General features: G+C 45.7%; 1 protein-coding gene across 1 annotated transcript in view; it reads right to left on the bottom strand.

Moving 5' to 3' along the window:
* The window catches only part of LOC116988914 (protein spinster homolog 2-like), a 76,916-nt gene that overhangs the window by 36,138 nt on the left and 14,735 nt on the right, over window positions 1-26,043 (bottom strand). The window contains exons 2-3 of the mRNA XM_033045942.1: window positions 21,145-21,210; window positions 589-725 (exon numbers count right to left, since the gene is read on the bottom strand). Coding sequence (XP_032901833.1) covers window positions 589-725; window positions 21,145-21,210 — 203 coding nt within the window. The remainder of the gene's footprint in view (window positions 1-588; window positions 726-21,144; window positions 21,211-26,043) is intronic.

Genomic DNA, 26,043 nt, shown 5'->3' with positions numbered 1-26,043 from the left:
GGACTCGGGGATGGGAGATGAGTGTACAGAGGAGAGTAAAGGAGCAGGATGACTGGGTTGGTGGAAGATGGTGTTAGAAATGTGTGCATACCAAGGTGCAGGGGAAAGAGAGGAGGTGCTGCTTGAAAGCAGCAAATTCAATGTTCATACCATTGGGCTGCAAGCTACCCAACTGGACTATGGGATTCTGTCCTTCCACTTTGCGTGTGGTCTCACCCTGGCATTGGAGGAGGCCATGGAGAGAAGGGTCAGTAAGGGAATGGGAAGGGGAGTTATAATGGTTGGCAACTGGGAGCTCCAGTAGGCCTGGCAGACAGCATGCAAGTGTTCGGTGACACGGTCTACGCTTCGTCTTGCAGGCCAAGGTGACCACATCAGGACCACCGGATGCAAAAGACAGCGTAAAGAAGAAGACTACTGAAAAATAACAAGACATGAGTCCAAAAATACACAATTGAACGACAAGTCCCCGGAGGGTGCTGGTATCAGCAACATCAGATGTGGGCCCAGAGAGCAACCTGCAAGCAGCAACAGCCTTAACCAGAGCAAAAGGCCCCAGTTGATTAACTAGGAGCCCCTGGTACGTACCGGCTTGGTGATGAAGGAGCTGGAGAGGGTGACTGCTGACCAGAAGAATATCCCGCAGCTCAGGATTAACTTCCTGTTGAAGCGGTCGCCCAGGAAACCGAAGATTGGCGTGGCTACCATGAAACTGCAGATGAAAACTTGAGAAGAGAAGAAAAAGATGCAAACTATTAATGTTGTTACGGGAAACACTGAGCACAACTAGTTTGCAATCTTTCAGCTGTGACAATCGCCGAGAAATTCATTCCCTCTCAATGGGGTAATACACATGATTTTGTATCTCGAACTTCAACCGTTTCATTCAATGGATATAATGAATGTGTTTTAAACATTTCTGTTTATGCACCTTTCCTCTGCAATGCACAGACATCCTAATTTTTTCCCAACCCTCTGGTATACAGTTGTTTTGCCAATAAACTTTCTTGTGGTCTACTGCTATTTTTAACCTCTGTTGATTGCCACAACCGGACCTCTTTTCCTGGTGGGTCTTTCACTTTAAAAGGTATATTTATTACTTGGAAACAAAGTACTAATTCATTAACTTTGGCCATTGATCACCCTTGTTAATGTCCTTACCATTGCCAACTCACAGTTCTTGGCTTCTGGCTTTTTTAATTTTAAGACTTTTTATCAGGTTGAACTAAATCACTTTCATTTTTTGTATAAAGTCTATCGTGATTGTTAATGATTGTTTTTACTTTAGTTAATGATTGTTTTACATCAGAGTTCCTGCCGAATCTGTGTCCCAAAATAGTACCAGTGAAATAGACTGGATATTTTGAAAGAACATTCATGCATTCCACGGGTTGTAGGAACCAAGTCATCGTGTCATTGGTTTATAGATTAACATTCAGGGGGGATTTCAATGACTTGAATATATTAGCTTTAGTTGTTAGTTTAGTTTTAGAGTTGAAGCATGGAAACTTCAGACCACTGAGTCCACGCCGACCAGCGATCACCTGTTCACACTCGTTCTGTGATATCCTACTTTCACATCAACCCTCTACACAGTAGAGGCCAATTTTACATCAGCCAGTTAACCTACAAACCCACACGTCTTTAGGATGTGGGAGGAAACCGGAGCACCCGGAGGAAATTCACGCGGTCGCAGGGAGAACGTGCAAACTCCACACAGAGAACACCTGAGGTTAAGATCGAACACGGGTCTGAGGCACTGTGAGGCGGCAGATCTACCAGCTGTGCCACTGTGCCACACATTAATGGGGGCGGCGGGGGAGGGGGGTGTTGGGGGCGGGGCGGTTAGGGGGGGGGTGCTGTCTGCATTAAAGATGTTATAACTATATAACCATATAACAATTACAGCACGGAAACAGGCCATCTCGGCCCTTCTAGTCCGTGCCGAACACCTACATGTTGAGGACACATAAGTTCCTAAACTGCATTCAGAGGTTCTTTAAAGTGTAGCCGCTATAACAAAATGGGGGATCCCAGGTCTAGTTTCTGGAATAAAACTGGGCAGATGGAAAGTATATCAGCGGGAGACCGTAATTCACTTAGGAGGATGTTGCCGGGTCTGGGCAGTTGTAGCTGTGAGGAAAGATTGGATAAGCTGCAATTGTTTTCTTTGGAACAGATTGAATCGGAGTGCCCAAACTGTGCAGAGCTTGGATACAGTAAATAGGAAGGAGCCATTTCCCTTGGCAAGAAGGGTCAGAAAGCAAAGGGCAGAAATTTAACGTGATCATTAGAAGGAGTCCAGGGGGGAGGAGGAATGTTTTTTCCTCCATTCTTTTCTCATGGAGGGTGATGAGAGTCTGAGACCCTCTGTAGTAGTGGAGGCAGGATCCCTCATCACGTTTCGACAGGAATGGGACATGTACAGGAGGAGCCCTGAGCTGCAGGGCTGGGCTACTGTAGGAAGGCGGGTGAAGCTTCCAAGCACTTTGTCAGCCAGCACTGAAGTGTTGGTGTGCACGGACTCCCGTGTCAAAGCTCTACCGGTGCACCACTCATCTTGCTGTGGGTTTCCTTGCCCTTTCTTCTGGCTTGATCCAAATCTTTCTCCAGTGGAATAACAATGAGTTATTGGGATGAGATGACTTAGTCTGGAGCAATTGCAAAGCTGGGGCTGGGAACAACAGGACTAACCTCATTTCAGGCAGAGTCTGTTGCAAAGGTGGCGGTGTAGGGGGAGGGAGGGGGAACGTAGTGAGCGTGTGTGAATGGATAGCAATGTACAATGGGAGACGCTGCACGACTGCTTATGTGCGTGTGTTTGTGCACGCCGCATGCGTGTGCTTGCGAGCGAATCTGAATGCACATATGAGAGACATTAGTGCAGGTAAGATCATGCACAGAGAGATCTTCACACAGAGAGTGGTGAATCTCTGGAATTCTCTGCCACAGAAGGTAGTTGAGGCCAGTTCATTGGCTATATTTAAGAGGGAGTTAGATGTGGCCCTTGTGGCTAAAGGGATCAGGGGGTATGGAGAGAAGGCAGGTACAGGATACTGAGTTGGATGATCAGCCATGATCGTATTGAATGGCGTTGCAGGCTCGAAGGGCCGAATGGCCTACTCCTGCACCTATTCTCTATGTTTCTATGAATGTTTGCATGGTGTGTGAGTGGGTGGGGAGGGGTCATGAGAGAGACCTCTCACATCTTTCTCCCACATCCCAAAGACATGCGGGTTTGTAGGTTAATTGCCGCTGTCAATTGCCCCTTGTGTGCAGGGAGTGGATATGAAAGTGGGACAACATAGAACTGGTGTGAAAGGGTGATCGATGGTCGGCGTGGATGTGGTGGGAAGAAAGGCCCGTTGTCATGCTGTATCACTAAAATAATATAAACTAAACTCAAAACTATACTAAACTAATGTTATAAACTTCAACCAGATCTCTCCCAAACCTCTAATGCTCCAGAGAATGCCATCCAAGTTTGGTCAACCTTTTATTATAGATACTACCTTCTAATCCAGCAGCAAACCATCCTGTATCATATAGCACATATGCCCTGACTAGTCCAGCACCTCATCTTGTGCAAATGGGCATCTGTTTCATCATGGCCGTCTTGCACCAAAGGATTGTTGCCATGCTATATGACATATGAAGGGAATTTTTTTCCCCTTTCCTATGAATTTAATGTCCCCAAGGTGATGCAACAGTATTTCCACATGTACAGGGAGAGAGGAAGGTGATGTATAAATGTCCTGCGTTCACATTGAGAACACTTAGGCACTCCTGGGCCCCCAGCCTTTCGATGTCGCATATCCAATCGCAACATACTTATTGGCACGTCGAATTATTGTTATGTGACAGCAGGGACATTGAATTTATGGTTGTAGTGTTGGGCGGGGAAATGTGTACGTGATCCATGGTACGTGATGATTGGATGCTGGGCAGTTCCCAAGAAACAAACCCATGATCCATTAGCCATCCATTAATCTGCGCAGGGCTTAATTGGAACAAATTTGAAGTGGGGGGGGGGAGATCTGTAATAGCACGATAAAGAATGATTCCTTGAAATACATCAGCTGAACGAGCAGCCAGATCTTGCTCCTGACATGTAACAAGGCAGCGGTCGGTGTTGGTGGAAAACAGGAAGCGCACTCTGTAACTTTTGCCGGAGTTTCCTTCCCATGTTTACACTGTAGCGGCATTCCAGAATGGTGCACAGGAAGGTAACAAGATTAACAGCAGACACCGCTGAATAACGTCTGGCTGTTACTATGGCGCCGTTGTCAACTTGCTAACGCTGGCGAATAATTGAAACGTGAGCAACATCCCAATGTGACAATACACTTGTCCAAACCTCTCGATAATAATCCCTGGCCTTGCACAATACGGAGAGTCCATCAGTGCCTCCCGGAACCTGCTGATTCCTGCAGGAGTCCGGTGACTGGAAATTCAGCACAGAGGCAATTTATGGGAATTGCACTCAGAACGAGGGATGGAAGCTATATGAAGGGATTAGATCAACAGACTTTGTTTCCCTTCAAACAGAAACCAGGATTAGGTGGAGGGGTTTAACATCAAAAAAGGTGCTGTGTTAGAGAGGAAGCAACTGTTTGAACTGGCAGTGGGACTGATACCCATGAAGGCTGATCGAGGATTGCTGGCTGAGGAACAATAGACTCGATGGGGACAAGTTGTTTTCTGGCAACCAGTTGTTCTGGAATTTCCAATCAGGGAGGATGGTGGAAGCAGATTTAATAATAACCTTCTGAAGGGAGGTGGTTATTTACTGGAAAAGTTAACGTGAAAAGCAAGGGTTGTGAAAAAGCAGGGAACTGGGATTAATTGGAGGGCTCCATCAAAGGAATGGAGCGGGATGATGGGCTGGAATAACCGGAGTAAGATCTGGTGACTCTATTCCCCAAACCAAGCAGGAAAATGTTCATAGTTAGACACAAAGTGCCGGAGTAACTCAGCGGGTCAGGCAGCATCTCAGGCAGAAAAAGGATGGGTGACGTTTCGGGTCCCAACCTCATTATTAAAGGGGATGATCAATCTCAAGGCACAGTTTAGAAAGGCACAGATTAATCTGGGACACTGCATTGACTTCTTATAGTAAAGTAACATCTGAATGACAGTGATTTTTTTAATAGGAGGTAACAAAGTGCGTTGGTAAGGGCAGTGTGCTTGATGAAGTCTGCACAGATTTCATTCAGCAAGGCTTCTGACAAGGTCCCATTTGTCAGGCTGGTCAAAAAGATGAAAACTCATGAATTCTAAGGAACAAATTAGATCCATACCTGACTCTGTGATAGGAAGCAAACCAATGAATGGAGAATGTTCTTGTGATGAGAACAATGTTATTACAAGGCTCAGTACTAGATCCTTTGCTGTTTGTAATATGTATTAATGAAACACAGTTAACATTGGGCAATGATATAAAAAAACTTGCAGGTGATATCAAAGTTGAACTTGCCATTACAGGTGAAGAGTAAAGTTTCTGACTGCAGATATCTGTTGGCCTGGTCTGTTGGGCAGAAAAGTGTCAGTGAGATTTAATCCAGGGGGCCACAAAGTGTAGGAGTAACTCAGCGGGTCAGGCAGCATCCCTGGAGAACATGGATAAGCAAAGTTATTGGTCGAGGCCTTTCTTTATCCAGGAGGGGGTGATCTCAAACATTTGGGGAGGTGCAACAAAGCAAAGGAATATTCAGCAAACAGGAATATTAGGGGATATGAAGAAAGACAGGACCTTGGGGTCCACAGCATTTTAAGGGTAATTAAGGCGTGGAATGTAGTAGAGAGGTCTTGCATTCTGGATTGGCTAGGGTTGTTTTATTTTAAAGAGAAAGCTGAGAGGAAATTTATCCAGTGTTAAAAAATGGTGAGTGTCCTGAATAGAATAAATAGGAAGGCCCTCCTTAGCAGTTGGGTCGAAACTTGGTGGAAGGGTTGGAAGGGAAGCCAGGAAAAATATTTTTACTCAGAGATAATGGAACCCTGGAACTTGCTGCCTAAAGATCTGTGGCAGAAATGTCCTCACATTGAAGAACTGTAACCCCCGGCTACAGGCCCAGTGCAGAGCATTTATTGTCATTGACTGCCTTAACTTTGGCCTTCACTCTATGGAAGTACATTGGCCTCAGTCAAGAGTTTGCAGGTTCAAGTCTCATTCTAGGGATCTGCTCTTTAGCACAGGTATCTCGATCTCCTGGATATTGTGTGCACCTCGACAAAAAGAGATGATCTTGATCATTTAGACCACTGTAGTTTGTAGAGTTTGCTGGACACATCTTGGCTGTTGTGCTTCCTACAACACAGTGGCAGGCATATTTCCAATGTGCCTAACATGCTTTGGTAACATCATCAGGTGGGGATATGCATCACGGCATAATGAACCCCCCCCCCTCAATGCATGTGTGGGAAAGCTCACCTGAAGTGTTTAATTAAAGCGAACAAGCAGGAGCCCCTGCAGGTCGCTTGACAACTGCATCGATTCTCAGTTCAGTCGTGTGCTCCTTTATTGCAATGATTTATTTCTAGGTGGCAGTGACCCACACTCTGTACCGCTGCTCTCAACGGCGTGATTGACGAGAACTGGCTTGTTAACGTCATTCTCTGAGGTCGGGAACAATTCAATTGTCACACTCGCCAGAGAGGAACTCGATGTCCTGGTCAAACTGCTGGGGGGAGCAGGGGACACGGCGGCTGGCCAGTCCCACCAGCCAACCCAAGGACAATCTTGGTGGGGGACAATGGTGGAGCGAGTGAATCCACACAATTGTTACCTCCTGCAAACTTAATAGGGAGCAGGTTCTTTCCCAACCCTGCCACTGCTTCAGCTGTGTCAGGAAGTGCAAGTCCCCAAGGTCTGGAGTCGAAGGATGTGACTATTATTCCCATTGAAATTGAAATGCCGCGCATTCTCGTGAAACAAATAACATCCTTTCTTACAGGAATGTGTCGGCTACGACAAAAAAGCATTAAAAGTGAAACATGGCGAAACCTTTATTCCATCATTGCTCATTTCAATGGACTGTGTGTACAAACGGTGCTCTGTAGGACAACACCCAAGCATAAATGCTCCTGTGCAAATTGCACTGTTTGCTTTGTGACCATCCCAGGATCGTCAGGGCTATGGTGTCCTGTGTTTGCTACAGGATGGGAGGTCTTGGCAGCTCCTGACAGGTTGGCTTTTATCCAGAGGCATAACAACTCCTGAAAGTGTCTATACCCTCGACATCTCTTCTTGTCCCTTCCAGTTCACCCAAAGCCTACCCATGGATCTATGGATTTGTTGCACCAAACTGGATACCCCAGGTCGCCCACAGACACCTCTCTTGTTGCTTTAACATACTGAATAGTGCCTAATTCTTCCTCAATGCTGTCGTTAAGCCAGCCATAGCTCCTTGCGACTACGATGAACTTCTGCCCAGCTTGCCCTTCCTTTATACAAGTTTCAGTGTTGGGGGGGGGGTGACCTTTAACTCTGCTGACCAATGTCCAGGCCAATGACATGAAGAAGCCTTTGACATCCCAGCCCCTCCTTGCCTGAATGAGGGGCAGAACATTGGTGGGGAATATGGGGTTTACTGGCAAATCTTCAAGCAGGATAATACAGAGTAAAAGTAGCTGAAAGAACAGATAAAGTGGGTTTACTGTGTTAACTGTGTGATCAGTGTTGTCCAGGACACCAAGGGGGAACTCCCTTACTCTTCTATGAAACAGTATCCGGGCTCTGCAGTTTAATCTGAAACAGCACCTCCAGGAACATGAGAAACAGAAACAGGAGCAGGTCATTCAGAGGCACAAGAGTCTGCAGATACTGGAACCTAGAGGAAAAAGTAGTGCTGGAGGAACTCAGCAGATCAGGCAAAAAGATGGCCAACGTTTCAGGTCGAGGCCCTCCATCAAGAGAGCCTTCTGTACTTCATCACCATTAATAAGGTTATGGTTCATCTTTTGCTCAGTGTAACTTTCTGACAGTACGTCTTGCACTGGATGTTGGATTCTTTATCCTTTATCTGTACACTGCAGACAGCTTGATTATATTCATGTATAGCCTTTTCTCTGACCAGATGGCACGCAAACAAAAGCTTTACAAAGTACCTCGGTACGCATGAGAATAGTAAACTAAAGTGAACTAAACCAAACTAAACTAAATTAATCCTCTTTACATCTAATGACAGCACAGTGGCGCAGCAGTAGAGGTGCTGCCATACAGCGCCAGAGACCCAGGTTCGTCCCTGACTACGGATGCTGTCTGCACGGAGTTAGTACTTTCTCCCTGTGACCGCATGAGTTTTCTCCGAATGCTCTGGTTTCCTCCCACATTCCAAAGACGTACAGGTTTTGTAGGTTAATTGGCTTCAGTAAATTGCCCCTAGCTTGTGAGACAGAGCTAGTATATGGGTGGTCACTGGTCAGCACGGACTCTGAGGGCAGAAGGGCCTGTTTCCACGCTGTATCTCTAAAACTCAAACTCAAACTAATCACCTATTGAGCTCTGTCTTGAATAAACTTAGTGACTGAGACTCCGTGGCCCTTTTGTGTAGAAATTCCCCACAATCTGGGTGAAGAAGTTACTTCTCATCTCTGTCCTGAATGGCTAATCTGTAATTGTGATCCCCCCACGCCTTTATTTATAGTTGCAGTGCAGCACTCCTTTGGTGCTATGCAGGACTGAGGTGTGGGTTCAAATCCCTGGCAGTCAGCGGTATTCAATGTGCTATTTCATAAACATTCATGTCATGCCTCGGATAATCAGGGAATGCGGGAAAGGAACTCGCAGGAGTTTTCCTGGTTAATTTCACACTAGATCCAACCGCAACATTGCAGGGGGACTACTAATTTCCAGCAGGGATTCAGGTCAGCTAAATTGAAAGCAGCTCCAGATTCTCTGACTGTGACTGGAGTGAGATGCAGAGCAGCGTGATAATGTTAAGGCAGCACTGCGGTTAAGAACGTGCGGCGCGGGGAGTATGAACGATGACTGTGGGCTTTTGCTGTCATTACTTCAAGGACCCAGCTTCAAACATCCCAAATCATTGTTCTGCACCATTAGGGTCCCCAAGTATCCTCTGCACAGCACAAGTGTTCACTTGAACTTCTTCGGAGAACATGAGAGGTGCCATTAGGAGAAAGAGCTGAACACAGGAAAATGCAACTAGTGTAGATAGGGCATCTTGGTCAGCATGGATTAGTTGGGCTAATAAGCCTGCTTCTGTACTGTATGACTATGAAACATAGAAAACCAGGGAAAATAGGTGCAGGACAAGGCCATTTGGCCATAAAGATATAATTCATTCATTCATTCATTCATTCATTCATTCATTCATTCATTCATTCATTCATTCATTCATTCATTCATTTGGCCCTTCGAGCCAGCACCATCAACCACCTATTTACACTAATTCAACTCTGTATGACCTGGGTTCAATTCTGACCTCAGCTGCTATTTGTATGGAGTTTGTATATACCTTCTCCCTCAGTAATGGGTTTCCCTTGGATGCTCCAGTTTCCTCCCACATCCCAAAGACAGGCAGGCTGGAAAGTTAATTGGCCTCTAGAAAATAATCACCCAGAGTGTCCATCGACTGGTGGCGTCTGTGGGCAGTTGATGGGAATGTAGAGAGAATAAAATGAATTAGTGTAAATAGGTGGTTGATGGTCAGCATGGGCTTGGTGGGCTGAAGGGCCTATGTCAGTGCTATATTTCCCTATAGCTATGGTTTTAGTTGCTAATAAAGTGAGGGCATCAAACGTCTGTATTTATTGCCGTGTCTTAACTGTGCAGGTTCCTTGCTAACTGTGGAGCGTACCATCACTTTCATTGAGTAATAGAGTCACACGTCATAGTAACAGGCCATTCGGCCACATTCATCATGCTGCCCAATATGTCCATTTGCTCACGTTTTACCCATATTCCTCTAAGTCCTTCCTTCCTCTGTTATAGCTACAAGATTTTTGCCTGAACAACATCTCACCTCCATTGACACCCACTGACTTCTCACTCCTTCTTATAATCACATTGATTTCGGCATCACACAATTCAATTGACCCATTGCGATTTTCGGCAGCTTCCTGATTCCACCATTTATAAAATATTGGTTAGGCCGCATTAGGAGTATTGTGTGCGGTTCTGGTCCCATTACAGCAAGGTGGGGGTTTTGAAGAGGGTGCAGAAAAGGCTCAGTTACTATTTAAGACAGATGTTAAGATGGTAATGAATCAAGGGATAGGGTGGTCGTGTAAGTAAGCTGTGCTGTGATGAAATGAGATGAGCTGCTTCTATTTAGGCTGCTCCCTCCCTCCCTGCTTGATCTCCAAAGTCCCACTTGCAACCTCTGTTCTTTTACTATCCAGTCCCTTCCCCTCAACTCATTCCTTTAATGACACCCCTCATGTTCTCCAAAGAAGCCCTACTCATGGCATGCAGAGTTCAAGTTAACCTGGAGACAGAGTACAAGGATCTGAAGAAGGGTCTCGACCTGAAACGTCACCCATTCCTTCTCTCCAGAGATGCTGCCTGTTGCACTGAGTTACTCCAGCGTTCTGTGTCTACAAGGTATCCTGAGGCACATTAAGATGTTAGATACCGCTGGGGTCCAGGATGTTCTCGCTACAATTAAAAGCTACGTGGTGCAGGAGGATCAAGCAAGGGTGTTTACACCAACTGCAAGGAACTTCCTACATGTGCGGTTACATCATGTACATGTAAGTGATAACATCTCAACATCCTCTAAACGCATGGTTTGTTTACATCACTTTTTAAAATACATCATGCAGAATGAAAATAACTTCCTCTGGTGTTAGGAAGGATGAGGAGAATAGCTGGTCCACACTCACTGTGACCTTGCTCTCTAATGCTGACGCCGAGAAGCTTTTCTCTCCTTTCCCAAAAGAGGATATGTTCTCTGAGGGAAGGCTGAGTAAAATGTTTCGATACCCTCCAAAGTGGTGGATTACAGGGCGTTAAGATTGTGCAAGGAAATGGAAGGAGGGTGGAAAAATGGAGCAGATTACAACGTTGGCTCATGATATAGAACAGCAGATTAAGCTCCTGTGTCCTGGAGGTTGACACTATTGCTCCTATAGATGGATTCTTGCTTAGTACGGGTGTCAGGGGTTATGGGGAAAAGGAAGGAGAGTTGGGTTGAGAGGGAGAGATAAATCAGCCGTGATCGAATGGCGGAGTAGACTTGATGGGCTGAATTGCTTAATTCTGCTCCCATCACATGAATTTATGAACTTATTGCATACATGGTTATATTTAAATACATAAACTACATGAACAGCAGCTCCTGACAGCTGATGCCTCTGTGGGAAACATTCAGACACATTGATCTGAATTCTCTTACCAATAAATATTCTTGGCTAATAGTCACGCCAGTGTCTGTAGCCAAGTCAGCTATTCCTCCTCTACCAGATCACAGGGCTCTGCACTAAGGAAACAGGATGCAGTGCCCAGAGAGGAAGATGAGGTCCAGACAATACAATTCAAAATAGATATTATTTCAGATACGGTCAGCCCAGACATTTGCATCTCATTACCTACAGAGATTGCAGATGAAACTCTGCTCAGAGATTGCGATGAAGGTCACTCCTCACTTTGCATAAGCAATTAAATGCTTGGGCATCTACAATTGAGTAAGCACATGTGTTCAGCATCTGACGCTTGGCTTCTGTCTTGTTTGCGAGAAACTTGCTGTCTATTCCTAGAACTCCTCTCTCTCTCTCTGTGCGATATCTCAGCTGACAACAACCTTTTGGGTTCTTCCTTTATCGGAGGGATTTAATAATCTTGAACAGGGGAAAAAGATAGTCCAAACTGAATGATATTCTCGTATTATCCCAGGCACCCACTGCTAAATCTGATCCTTGAGGTGCTCGTCAGCTCCGTGAGGTCCTGAGGCAGTTCACCAGAGGCCAAAGCTGGGTAGAGAGCCACAGAGCACAGATCAAGCCCTTCAGCACATCTTGTCCGTGCTACCTGGTGTACCCGTCTATACTAATCCCATTTACCCACCTCAGGTCCTTAGCCTCCCATGCCTTGGTGATTCAAGCCTTTATGCAGATGCTTCTTAAATCTTGTGGAACTATCTGCCTCCACCAATTTCTGAGGCAGTGCATTCCAGATTCCAACCACTCTGTGTGAAAAAAATCTCCCCCTCAAACCTCCTCTAAACCGCTTGCTATTCACCTAAAACCTCCATCCTTTTGGGTCAGACACCCCCATCATATGAAAGCAATTGTTCCTATCTACCTTATCCATCCACTTCATGGTTTATATGACTCTCTTACATCACCTTTCAGCCTCATCTGTTCCAAGGAAAACAACCCACTCTATTCAGTGTGTAGGAAGATGCAGGTTTAATAAGATCAGGTGGAGTTACTCAGCGGGTCAGACAGCATCTCTGGAGAAAAGGAGTGTGTGACGTTTTGGGTCGAGACCCACCCTCTCTGGCTAGAATATAAAGTGGTCTGAAGAAGGGTCTCAATCCGAAACGTCACCTACTTTCTTAATGCCACTCAGTTTGCAGAGAAACATCTAAAAAATGCCATAACTCCCGTCTCCCACCACCAATCGCAACAAAGTGAATACATTGAAATAAATATTAGTCGCTCATGATCTCTAGGTTCTCATTCATTTTCAGCCTGGGAGGGTGGGTAAGTTTATAGACATTTTTATCTCTTGCCAAATGCAAGCTGCAAATCTCGCTTGGACCATAAAAGTACGTAGTCACTGTATTCCAAAGTTGTCAGCTCGTAAACTTTCCACGAACAGCCAATCTCAAGTATCAGCCTTCGCCAGGTTTAGTGCTGGGATGGGTCTGCACTCACCGTGATCATGGAATTCACGACTGATCTGCCCAATTTGTTTTTCTCAGAAAGTGTTTTATCAGTTTGCTCCAGATTAGACTGCAAGCTGCCTGGATGTACGCATCGCAGTGCCTCTCATCTCCAAAACGTCCCGCCCTCTTAGACTAACCATTGGTAGATTGGATTGTACATCATCTTGTGCACTCGCCCCCTTATAGTCATAGAGTGATACAGTGTGGAAACAGGCCCCTCGGCCCAACTTGCCCACACTGGCCAACATGTCGCAGCTACACTAGTCCCACCTGCCTGTGTTTAGTCCATATTGCTCCAAACCTGTCCTATCCATGTCCCTGTCTAACTATTTCCTAATCGTTGGGAATAGTCCCAGCCTCAACTATCTCCTCTGGCAGCTTGTTTCATACACCCACCACCCTTGGTGTGAAAAGTTACCCCTTAGATTCCTATTAGATCTTTCCCCCTTCACCTTAAACCTGTGTCCTCTGGTCCTCGATTCACCTACTCTCGGCAAGAAACTCTGTGCATCTACCCGATCTATTCCTCTCATGATTTTATACACATGTATGTGCATGTATGGAAACTCAGCAAGGTCTCGAATACATGACTGGTTGAATCCCTGACTGTCAGTAAGTCAGTATTCCCGTACTGCCATCTCCTGAATGTTCTTATATTCTATACTGTTATGTAAATGAGATCATTCCGCCCATCAAATCTGCACAGGTAGCTAAGTAAGAGTAATCCAGCTGGCTCCACTCTCCTATCTTCCCTGCAAATTATCACTGTCGTTGATTTTTTACTGCCTTCTGCGCACACATTCGCTGCACTTAACATTATGACTGGCATTTTCTCATTCCTCCATTTTATGGCACATGTACGGGGCTGGGAATAAATCCTTGCCCTAACATGTGCGATCCAGGCTGTCTATGGGTTTTTTAATGATACACAAACCCAGCTGGAACGGCGTCCCACTGACAAGCAAGAAAATACTCCACATGCTAGAAATGCCAAATGAAACTGGGATTGCTGTAAACACTCAGCGGGTCAGACAGCTTCTGTGGAGCAGGAAACAGAGTCAGCGTTTTAAATTTATGATGACCAGTTCCGATGAAAGGTCATTCACCTGAAATGTTAACCCTGTTTCTCACTCCATAGATGCTGCCTGACCTGCTGAATATAGTCCACATTCTCTGCTATTATTATGACACCAATGCCGGTCTTCTCAAAATGTATTCATCGCATTAAACAACGGTGAAATAATGTATTTATATGGTAATTAAATAACCTCAGGATGTCCCAAAGCACTTCTTGGCCAATCGCAGACATTTGAAGTGTAGTTATCATTATAACGTTGGAAAAGATGCAGACAATTTGCAAGTTGTAATTTCCCGAATTGAGGAACAGTGGCGCAGATGCAGTCTGCACGTTCTCCCTGTGACCGCGTGGGATTCCTCCGGGTGCTCCGGTTTTCCTCCCACATCCCAAAGCCGCGCGGGTTTGTAAATTAATTGGCCTCTGTGAATTGCCCCTAGTTTAACCATATAACCATATAACAATTACAGCACCGAAACAGGCCATCTCGGCCCTTCTAGTCCATGCCGAACACTTATTCTCCCCTAGTCCCATCTACCTGCACTCAGACCATAACCCTCCATTCCTTTCCCGTCCATATACCTATCCAATTTATTTTTAAATGATAAAATCAAACTTCTGGCTTCATCCGCGTTGTATTTCAGGATGACATCAGCCTTGTAATCCTGGTAGGTAATCCCTCAGCCCAACCAATAATGTCTGATGTATTTACCAGAAACATCCCAACCCGACCTGAAATGTCTCCAATGTCTTCTCAATTGACGTTGCCTGACCTGGTGAATTACTCCAGCACTTTGTGCCTATCTGCTGGAGGATATGCGAGATCAGTGGAGAAACAATTAATTACCGATGATGATTGTTACTTTACTAGCACTTCCTACTTGTGTTTATATTTGCTTCTTAAAACAATATAGATTCAATGTTTTGGACACCATGCAATGATCCTGCTGAATACCTTTGCCTCCCATCACTGACAATGTGAATCTTCATGTCCTACCTATTCTCCTACCCATACTCTATATTTTTTTTAATTGTCAATTTTGGCCCTGGATTCCTGTAATTTCAAGTTTAATTAGGAATTTTACATACAGAACGTTGCGAAAATCGATGCATCTTTCATGGAACGCCTTGAGTTCCTCCAACTCAAATAAATGTTGCACTGTTTAAAATCTTTTTTGATGCTTGTGCATCTCTATTGAATATTTCACTGACCTGAAACATTCTCCCCCCCCCCCCCCCCCACCAGCTCCCTCTGCCCACCCCCCCTTCCCCCCTCCCCTCCCCTCCCCCCGCCCCCATTCTGCACTGGGCAAGGATTGATTAATCGCTGCTAATAAGACCGAAATTATGTGCTGTGATTCGATGCTGAGCCCTTTAAGCACCTTCGCTGAACCTACCCGCTTAGGGTCTTACCTGTCAGGCAGCCCATGTTAAAATGCAGTGGCCTCGCTGAGCTCCCCTCTCTGCATGAACAAACTCTGCAACCTACTGGTAGAATCGCTGGGACCTGCCCTGTCCCAAGACAGGTGCCACATTTTAATGTCGGCAGTCCATGCAACCGTGAGCAAGGTGGGCAAGGGGGGGATCTGCGGGGACTCATGGAGCAGCAGGAAGTTCAAGGACACGCCTGAGTCTCGCCACCCGCTGCTACTGATAAAGGGGCTGCCAGTGACACTGTGCTGGGACTCAGTCAATTTATATGGTAATGACCTGGCAATCTGCTCTTCAGAAAATCCATAACAATTAAAAGAGATCGACTTAATCATAGAAATCAAAGCTCCCATGGTGAATGTGAAAATTGGGCCAAATAACTGCTCCTACATCTACCGAGTTTTCCGTGATCCCACTCTCTCTCACTGATACCTGCATAGTCACACAATCTCAATACTGACGAAAGTTTATTGACCTGAAATCTATATACATAACTAAAACTCTGATCTTGTGCTCTTCCAGTTTGCGCGGTTTTTCTATTTGCGCAAAAATGATACATGATAGCGCTATGGTTTTCCGGCACCTCACTCGCCGTTCTCCTGTGCTGCGAGTGCAACAAGTTTTGTTCCGAACGATGGTATATTGTAAAAGTTAGCGAGGTTTAAATGTCTTAAAAGCCGCGCGTGCGCAGATCGATCTCCTCTCCTGCCAGTCAGCACCGCGCGGATAGGTTTCTTCTCCTGTCACTCCGCGGGATGGTCCGCCCCTTCCTGCACCATTGCATCTTTACTGGAACTGAGGGACGCTGTGGGTGACCGGCTGAAGTCTCCAACAGGACACAATTTTCGGAAGGACCGGAAGCGGCCTGGGAGATGTCGCCAAACGGAAAGCGGAGAATCTTATCCCAGCGGAGGAGAGCATCCAGCGCCTGCTGTGTGTCCCAAATGCCATCACAACGCCCCGCAGCTCCAGCCCCTTCCCCTCTGGTCCTCCTCGCTGGCTCCTGCCCCCCTCCCCCGTGATACCCCCCTCTCCCCCATGGCTCTTCCCCCGTCTTTACTCCAAGCTTTCCACCCCCCCCACTCACAGGCACGGCCGTAGCTGCTGGTGTTTCCAGGCCGAGCTAAGGATCCACACAGACGGCTGATGCTCCTCTGGGGCACGCAAGAAGGGAGAGGAGCGGCAACCTCGAGATCCTGGTGAGGGAGAGTGGGGGAGGAGGGGGAATAGAGGGAGAGGAGGGGGGTAGGGAGGGGAGAGGATTTATGGAAGGAGTGAGTGACTGAGGGTAGGGGAAAGGAGAGGGAGTGGGGAAAGGGAGGAGGAGAGGGGAAAGAAGCGGGAGGGTGAAGAGGAGGGGGAGAGAGTGCTAGGGATGAGGGGAAATGTCTGTGTGTGTTCTCCCTGTGACCACGTGGATTTCCTCAGGGTGCTCCGGTTTCCTCCCACCTTCCAAAGATGTGCAGGTTTGTAGGTTAATTGACCTGTAATTTTACCCCTAGTGTGTAGGATGCGAAACTGGGATAACATAGAACTAGTGTATGGGTGATCGTTGGATGGCGCAGACTTGGTGGGCCGAAGGGCCTGTTTCCACGCTGCAAACAAACTATGCCAGGGTCATGCAACAAAACAGGTCACAGCCAAGAGTGGTTGATCCTATCCTTCAGTTACAATCCATACAGGGAATGCGGCTGGTGGAATAACCTCCACTCTGGGCTGGGGAAACTTTTCTGGACAGGCAATCTGCTGCAATGTGAGCCTTCAGATTTAATCAGTTATTATGTAAAGGCACTCCCCCAGCATCTGAGCGAGTTGTAAATCGAGTACCATTCATCATGATTTTTTCAGCACTGCAGACAAATTCATATCAGATATGTGGCTGTTGTAATGAAGAAGGGTCTCGACCCGAAACGTCACCCATTGCTTCTCTCTAGAGATGCTGCCTGTCCCGCTGAGTTACTCCAGCATTTTGTGTCTACCTTCATATCAGATATCTTCCAGTCTTTGAACCAGCGACATATTCACATTCAATGCAGGACAAATGCAGGTTAAATTTTACATATGTGGACCATTTGTTAAATTTACGCATATTAAACAAAGCCAGAGACATGGTGAGTCCGTTTAAAATGCTTCTTCACTAATGGGTTGTCGACATTGATGGCGGCTCTACCAGAGATTTATATCACACAACATAATTACCAGCACCGGGTAAAGAATGAACCTGTAACCAAATTAAAAACAACAGCTCCACTCTTGGCATCTCCGCTGTTCTCGGTGAAGCTATCATTGAACCTCGGGAGGGAAGAGAGCCAACTCTTTCAGTCTGGTGAGCAGTTAATGTAATGAGCTCCACGGACTGAGCTCACCCACTGTGCAGGTCCAGCATAGTGCCAGTTAGAAGAAAGTCAGCTGCTTCAGCACTGATTTTTGAAATATTAGAAGTATCTCAAATTGAGTAAGATGACAACAAACAGCAGGCAGTAAAGCTGGCTAAATTATCCGCTCCACTAATGCGGCCAAATGTGACAGCACATTTTCGATCCGTCAACACCATTAGGACCCATGAGCTTGGCCACCATTACCATTGCTGGGTCTAACTTCCTGCTGAGGCTAGGTACGGCTTAAGGTCAGAAGGAATGAGTAGTATTGGACCATTTGGTCCATCAAGTCTACTCTGCCATTCAATCATGGCTGATCTATCTCTTCCTCCTAACGCCATTCTCCTGCCCTCCCCATAACCTCTGACACCCATACTAATCAAGAATCTATCTATCTCTGCCTTAAAAAATATCCACTGACTTGGCCTCCACAGCCATCTGTGGCAAAGAATTCCACAGATTCACCACCCTGATAAAATAAATTCCTCCTCATCTCCTTCCGAAATGAAAGTCCTTTAATTCTGAGGCTATAACCTCTGGTTCTAGACTCTCCCACTAATGGGACTCGGGATGTACGTGGGCAGTGCGTGTGGTGATGGTTTATGAGACTTTGTGATCCTGAATTGAGATCCTTGGCCCTCCTGGTGTTTCTGGGGCAGTTTTGAGTTGGGCATAACTGAAAACATGGGGCAGGTTCGAGAGAGACATGCCTGGAAACGTGTTCGCCTTGCCCTTTGCCTTCAAATATTTGGGTGGCACAGTGGCGCAGTGGTGGAGTCGCTGCCTTATATCGCCAGAGACAAAAAACAGAAACTTAGCGGGAACTGCGCCATGCTCCAATTTTACTAAATTAGTTTATTTTTGTGAAAAACGGGAAAAATGTAATGTATAGCCTCCTTTAATACGTTTGTGTGTGAACGTTATAGCTCTGTGGTGCAGTGTGGAACCAAAGGTGTGGTGTTACATGGTCAGGATGGGCCCTTACAGGTGCAACGTATCCATTTGCAAGACTGACTCACAAAGCTTAGACTACCACAGCTAATAACATGTTTTATATACAATTCTGAAGCTAAAATTATTTCACAAAGCACCAACTTTGTAATACCTGATTGAATCCATTTAAACTGGTGGTATAAATGTAATGTTCTGTGTTTTAAGCTGTAAATATAATATTTTAGCAATAAGTGCCTGCAGGAACATGATTTGCGTTGCTTTGTAGGATGGCCATTCGCAGGTTTCGTTATTTAGTGAGACCCTGGCTGATTTCCCCAAGCTACGCGCTACATATTTGACGACACCCACTTTATCCGTCCTCCGCGCCTCCCTGCCATTCAACATCCTTTTCCTCTCCTCTCCAACCTTCCACCCTCTCCTCCCCCATTCCCTTCCTTCTTCTAGTGAAAGGCCTGGATAGAGTGGATGTGGAGAGTCTAGGATCAGAGGCCACAGCCTCAGAATAAAAGGATGTACCTTTAGAAAGGAGATGAGAAGGAATTTCTTTAGTGAGAGGGTGGTGAATCAGTGGAATTAATTGCCACAGAGGGCTGTGAAGGCCAAGTCAATGGGTATTTTTAAGGCACAGTTCGACAGATTCCTGATTAGTATGGGTGTCAATGGTCATGGGGAGAAAGCAGGAGAATGAGGTAGAGAGGGAAAGATAGATCAACCATGATTGAATGGGGGAGTAGACCTGATGGGCCGAATAGCCCGATTCTGCTCCAATAACTTATGAACTTCCCCTTCCCTTCCCCACCATCCCCTCTCCATCTCCCCGCAAATATGGAGCCTTCCATGTGAAAGAGGGAGATACAGTGGTGTAGCACCTCACTACGTTCTGAACTGTATTAGGCCAGAAGCAAAACACTGCAGATGCTGGAAATCTCAAATAACCTGAAGTTCTCCAGATATGACATTGCAGCTTTGGCCGACGGAGGGAGACATGCTGATTTTTAGCTGGCAGCCTGCCTGCAGCCTCAGGAGGGTCTCAGAGTATCGTCAGTATTTTAGCATCAACTGGCCATTATTTCATCTGTTTAAATTAAGGGCCTAGCTTAAATAAGGATAAAAGCAAGATAGATTTATCGAATCCCAGAGAGATAAACACTATTTTTATTTCTGGTTCTCTTCCATCATTAAGTTCCCACTTCGTCGTGTGCAGCTGCAAACCACTGACCTTGCCTTTCATTTCCTCCTTTATAATCCATCGCACAAATACTGGGCTTGCTTCGTGAAGTCCCTGTGCAGGGCTATTTGCATTGAAGTGATTTAGCTGCACACTGCAGCAAATGTTTAGCACACACGACTAATTCTCTTCTTTCTCAAAAAGGAGAGTGTTCCTCCACATCCTTTCACTGTAAACCTACTTTTGTCTCTATTGTGCCCAAGGAAATAATTTCAATTCCATTCAATATTTTTTTTAAAGTATTGATTTATCTTTGCAGTGATTCTCTCATATTTAAAACATTAGAACAAACGTTAGTTTTTCTTTTCAAATAATGACCGTTGTGAAAGTGATCTGTGGGGGAAGGGGGAAGGGGAAAGGGGAAGGGGATGAGGAAAGGGAAGGGGAAAGGGAAGATGAAAGAAAAAAGAGGAAAGAGCAAAGGAAAGAGGAAAGGGAAGGGGGGAGGGAAGGGGAAAGGGAAGGGGAAAGGGAGGGGAAAGGGGGAAGGGAAGGGGAAGAGGAAAGGGAAGGGGAAGGGGAAGGAGGAAGGGGGAAGGAGGAAGGGGTGACATTACAATATAAATGAAGCTTGGCATTAGTGAGTTTAAGTTTTCCCAGGATCAGAGTTTCGCAAAATGTCACTGAAGCTGAGAGAACTCGAATGTTCAAAAACATAACACAATCTTTATGATGGTACTTACTCACGCTTGTACAGTCTACAACTCATAGACTCATCAACGGTTCTCCTCCATTGGCCTCGTTTACAATCTCGTATGAAATTCCAAAACAGCTTTGACTCTTATCCAAGACTTGTCCATAATTACTGGTTAGTTTAGTTTAATTTAGAGATACAGCATGGAAACAAGCCCTTCGGCCTACCGAATCTGCACCAACCAGTGACCCCCACACACTAACACCATCATCCTACACATACTAGGGCCAATTTACAAATTTACCAAGCCAATTTACCTACAAACCTGTTCGTCTTTGGAGTGTGGGAGGAGACCAGAGCACCCGGAGAAAACCCACGCAGGTCATGGGGAGAACGTACAAACTCTGTACAGACAGAACCCGTAGCCGGCAACTCTACCGCTGCGCAACCATGCCACCCTAAACATTAAACGTGGAGCATCTTATATCACATTTTGGCCACAGGACTCCACTACTCACTGCCAGGCTATTGGAGAACCATGCCAGATGGAACCTGGTGTTAAATTAACCAGTTAGCGACGGGTCACTAACCTGTAGGCAACAATCCGGATTTGCTGTCACTAACTCCAAAGTGTCGCTGGACATCCGCCAATACACCTGGAAATAATTAAGACACTTAATTAGATGCAATGTTAACAAATGGCAAAAATATTGCTGGTTAATGCATTTGGGGCTCTCTAATGATAATGAATTCAGTTAATGGAAGAAGGCAGTCACAGCTAAGAACCTCATTTGAGTCGAGGTAATCCTGTTAATGAAGAGATCAGGGACAGTGCATTCTTTGATTAACTGGACTGCCTATAAATAGGGGCTCAATCTGCATTTGGTCATTGAACCTGACCTGCTGCTGGCTCTGAAGGAAGGAACTGGCATTAGTTTATGTGCCAAAGTGCTGGAGTATCTCAGCGGGTCAGGCAGCATCTCTGGAGAGAAAAAAAGGGTAGGTGAAGTTTCAGGTCGGGACCTTTATGTGCCACTTGTAATGTGGGTTGTATAGTGATTAGTTTCATCTATCCTTTGCACCGTTTGTGAAGATAGCTCAAGGACATTAAAATGATCAAGAATTAGAATTTACTTATTTTATATATATTTATTTTTCACTGTTTCTTCCTCCACCCTCCTCACTCTCAGACTGGAACGTACACCATCAACAGCATTTATTCCAGCAATTTGCTGAAGCATTTCGCAGAGCTGTGCGCCTTTGTTGCCCCGTAGTGCAAGAAACATTCCACCTCTCCAGGTGATTCTGACTTGGACGGAAATCACTGTTGCCTCACTGTCAATGGAACAAATTCTTACCACCCCCAGGTGAGAACAAGATGGGAACCTCTTTGTTACAGAAACGTCAGTGTTTTTAACCAAGGGTTTCTCTAGGGCTTGAATTGAATTGAATTGAATACTTTATTGTCACAAGTCACAGTGAAATTCTTTGCTTGCACACCCAAGTTATGTAAATAGTCGCCCATAAAGGGCGCTTACAAAGTTACACCCCCCCCCCCCCCCCCCCCGGGCCAGGTCCTCCTTTGTTCTCCCCCTCCCCTCCCCCGTCCCCTCTCCCTCATGGCAATCCCCCCCCCCCCCCCCCCACGCTGGGAATGGGCAATAAATGCTTGCCTTTCTAGATCTCTTAAATTGAATAAATAAAACAATTCTTAGACCTGTCAAGTGAAAGTGTACCCCTAAGGTGCTCCTTAACTTGGCCAGCATCCCAAAGACGGCAATAGTCACCTCTTCCTGCCTGAACAATAATCGGGGTTCACCATCTTTTGGTGACGAGCCTCTAGGAGAGGCTACACTTGATAACAATGGCTGGTTTATGAGAAGTGTAGAGCTGAAAGCAAGGCATGGCTAATCCATCCCCACTTTGACATGTTGAGGTCCAGGAGCTCCCATTCCCAGGCTGACATCAAAATAAAATTTCATACCAACATATCTCGTGGTTAACTCAAAGAGAAAGATCCTGATTAACCTGTTAGGTGACATGGAACTTGTGTGAGAGCGACTTTGTCTCCAGGAAATCCAAATGACAACACCATTAGGAGGGAGGAGGATTTGTAAGAGCAGTGATTAACATTCAATTGAATGAAGCCCATACTGTAGCCGTTTGCTTTTGTCAATCAAATGTCAAAACCATAATGATCGACTGGACTGATTATGAAGAGACCAGTCAGATGAGTACATGTACTCGTTTACCTTTAGGCCTCCACAGAGTGCATCAGGTCTCTACAGAGGAATGTTCCTGGCCCAGTAAATGGTTTGAGGCCATTGTCGGCTAGTGCGAACCGTACCTAACAATGTAGCCCCCTTGCGATTGCAAAATGTTGAATTCCTTTTAATGGCAAAATGATGCAGCTCGCATCTGCATGCAGCAAAGTCTAGACAACATTTAGGTGCAGCCTGACAAATGACAAATTAAGGCATTGCAGAATTGCTAGGAATGCACTTGACATTCACGTCACCGAATGAACCACCGACAGCATTCTGTCGGTCACCATTGATTCAAATGGGCCAGCCACATGTATAGCATGGCTACAAGAGCATGTCTGAGGGTGGGTATCCCATTGTGAGGACTTTGTCTATTTAGACCACCTAGAGGCAAGTCAAGAATGTAATGGAATGCTCTCCACTTGCCTGGATGAGTGCATTATAAGTTCATAAGTGATAGGAGCAGAATCAAGTCTACTCCGCCATTCAATCATGGCTGATCTATCTTTCCGAACCCCATTCTCCTGCCTTCTCCCCATAACCCCTGACACTCGTACTAATCAAGAATCTATCTATCTCTGCCTTAAAGATACCCATTGACGTAGCCTCCACAGCCGTCTGTGGCAATGACTTCCGCAGAATCACCACCCTTTGACTAAATAAATTCTTCCTTATCTACCTAAAGGAACGTCCTTTTATTCTGAGGCGAGGGCCAGAGGTCCCAGCCACTCTCACTAGTGGAAACATCCTCTCCACGTCCACTCTATCCAGGCCTTTCACAGTGTCCAACATGTTTGAAACTTGACATAATGCAGGACTGAGCAGCTTCCTTGTTTGGCACTCCATCTGCCCCTTAAACAACTGGGCGGTTGCTTGCCTTAATTACTCCATCTTCACTTCTGATATGCAAGAGCTTTACAACCATGGAGGAGGGCATGGAAACCTCCCACCTGGAGGTCCCCTCCACGTTGCACATCATCCTGAGATCATTCCGTTTCCTTCCTGATGGCTGGGTCTAAATCCCGGAACCCCTCACCCAACCACAAGGTCGGGAGGACCTTCCACCTGGACTGTCCACGTGATTGACAGAGGTAACTCAAGGACAATTAAAGAAGGACAACAAAAGGAAACACCCACATTCCAAGCTGTTCATAAATAACTTCCATCTAAGGAGAAACTGAACTCGGTTAATATACTGCACACAGTTGCTATGCAAATAAGTGTAAAGCAAGCATATCAATGGAGGCGATTTGGAAATGCTCAGCAGGTCAAGCAGGTTCTCACAGATGCAGCTTGATCTGCTGAGCATTTTCGGTTTTTGTTTCAGTTTTCCAGCATCTGCATTTTATTTTAATCTTTGATTCCAGAAAAACAAACATCCCCCATCGATATGACTTTTCATCACGTCAGATTTTAAAGTATTGTGACATCAATTATCTTTTGTATGCACTGCACAGAGTGTGTGGAGCCAGGGCCATTTATGCACACACACAGCAAGATCACACATTGAAAATGAGCAAAAAAACCTTCCTGAAATGAATGATACTGGACGAGCTTTAGTTTAGTTTGGAGAAACAGCGCGGAAACAGGCCCTTTGGCCCACCGAGTCTGCGCTGACCAATGAGCTCCGCACACAGGGACAATCTCCAATTTTACCAAGGCTATTAGCCTACAAACCTGTCGGTCTTTGGGATATGGGAGGATAAAAACCTGCGCGGTCACAGGGCGAACGTGCAAACTCCATCCAGACACCACCCGTGGTCAGGATCGAACCCGGGGTATCCGGCGCTGTAAGGCAGCAACTCTACCGCTGCGCCACCGTGCCATACGAGCTCACAACCCTGTCACAGAAGCAGCGCTGCTACTGCTGACAATTGGCATTCTAAAGATCTGTGATAGGAAATGCTGCCTTCAAAAGGAGTGCCAACAAAAATAAAAATCTGTTGAACGGAAATATCTGAAAATAATGACAGTATTTTATGCTGAGTTGCTAAATTTGGATCAACTCCTTTTTGTTTGTTAGTTATAAGGGAATCTCCAGCCTGTTCACCGAGTTATCTGATGTTGTTGCTACAGCTACCTTACACCTTCTGTTACAATGGTGCTGTCACTTCAATTGAGGCTACACTATGCCAACATTTGCCAAATGTTTTCTTTGAAAAGCCTTATTCAACACCTCACGAAGGTTAGGACTCCTAGAGAACGATTGTGTTGTATGCGGTACTGTATTCACCCAATTGATTAAATTGTTCCTTTCACCATTGTAGATACTTCCAGATTTTTTTCCAACATTGTTCAGAAATTTACCATGCACGTCTCCCAATAGCCACTGCTGAAATTCGAGGAAATTATAAAGACCGTGAGGATGTTTAGAAAAACTCATATGGTCGGTAAAACCGTATTGGTGAAGAAAAGACTAAAGAGGACCTCTCACAACCATACAGGCGACCCCTGGTGACCTCTCATGACTGTACAGGCGACCCCCTAGTGACAGTCCCCCTAGTGACACCCCGTGACACCCGCGACATGTCGTTATTTTCATGGACTTCCATTTAAGATGTCTGGCAAGGCATTTTACTGTAAAACCGATCCATTGAAATGAAATGAATGGGGAAAGTTGGACAGGGACTGCAGCCATTTCCTGCAGATCAGTGTTGATGAGCTTTCGCCGGGATGTACAGGAAAGTACTGGGATTTTTTTACCCAGAACAGGAAGAGGGAATCTGGAAAGGTCAAGGTTCCAGAGGAGGAAAGCAGCAAAGCCGTGCAGTATTAGCATCATCTATGTCTCATCACTGCATTTCGTTGTCTCTGTACTGTACACTGACAATGACAATTAAACTTGAATCTGAATCTGAATCTATGTCACATTGTATGTTCGACAAAACAGTGACTAAAGGCCTGTCCCATTTGGGCGACCTAATCTGCGAGTTCTGACGAGTTTGCCCTCGACCCATACTCGCAGCATGGTCGACAGGAGGTCGTAGGAGGTCTTCGTAACTCTCCTTCATGCTCGAGAGTGGTCTCCGCGTACTCGAGGCCTCAGCTAGGTCGCGGCGTTTTTTTCAATATGCTAAAAAATGCCCGCGAGTAAAAAGAAAAGGTCGCCATGGAAAAAATCAACACTTTTTTTACTCGTATGTTTAGTTGTAGTAGGTCGGCATGTTAGTCGTAGGTAATCAAGGGTAGTCAAAGGTAGTCGTAGATAGTCTTCATCATAGTTGA

The sequence above is a fragment of the Amblyraja radiata genome, chromosome 28 (genome assembly GCF_010909765.2).
Source record: "Amblyraja radiata isolate CabotCenter1 chromosome 28, sAmbRad1.1.pri, whole genome shotgun sequence".
NCBI classification, from domain to species: Eukaryota; Metazoa; Chordata; class Chondrichthyes; order Rajiformes; family Rajidae; genus Amblyraja; species Amblyraja radiata.
The sequence above is the reverse complement of the archived record's forward strand: the minus strand, read 5'-3'. Positions and strand labels throughout refer to the sequence as shown.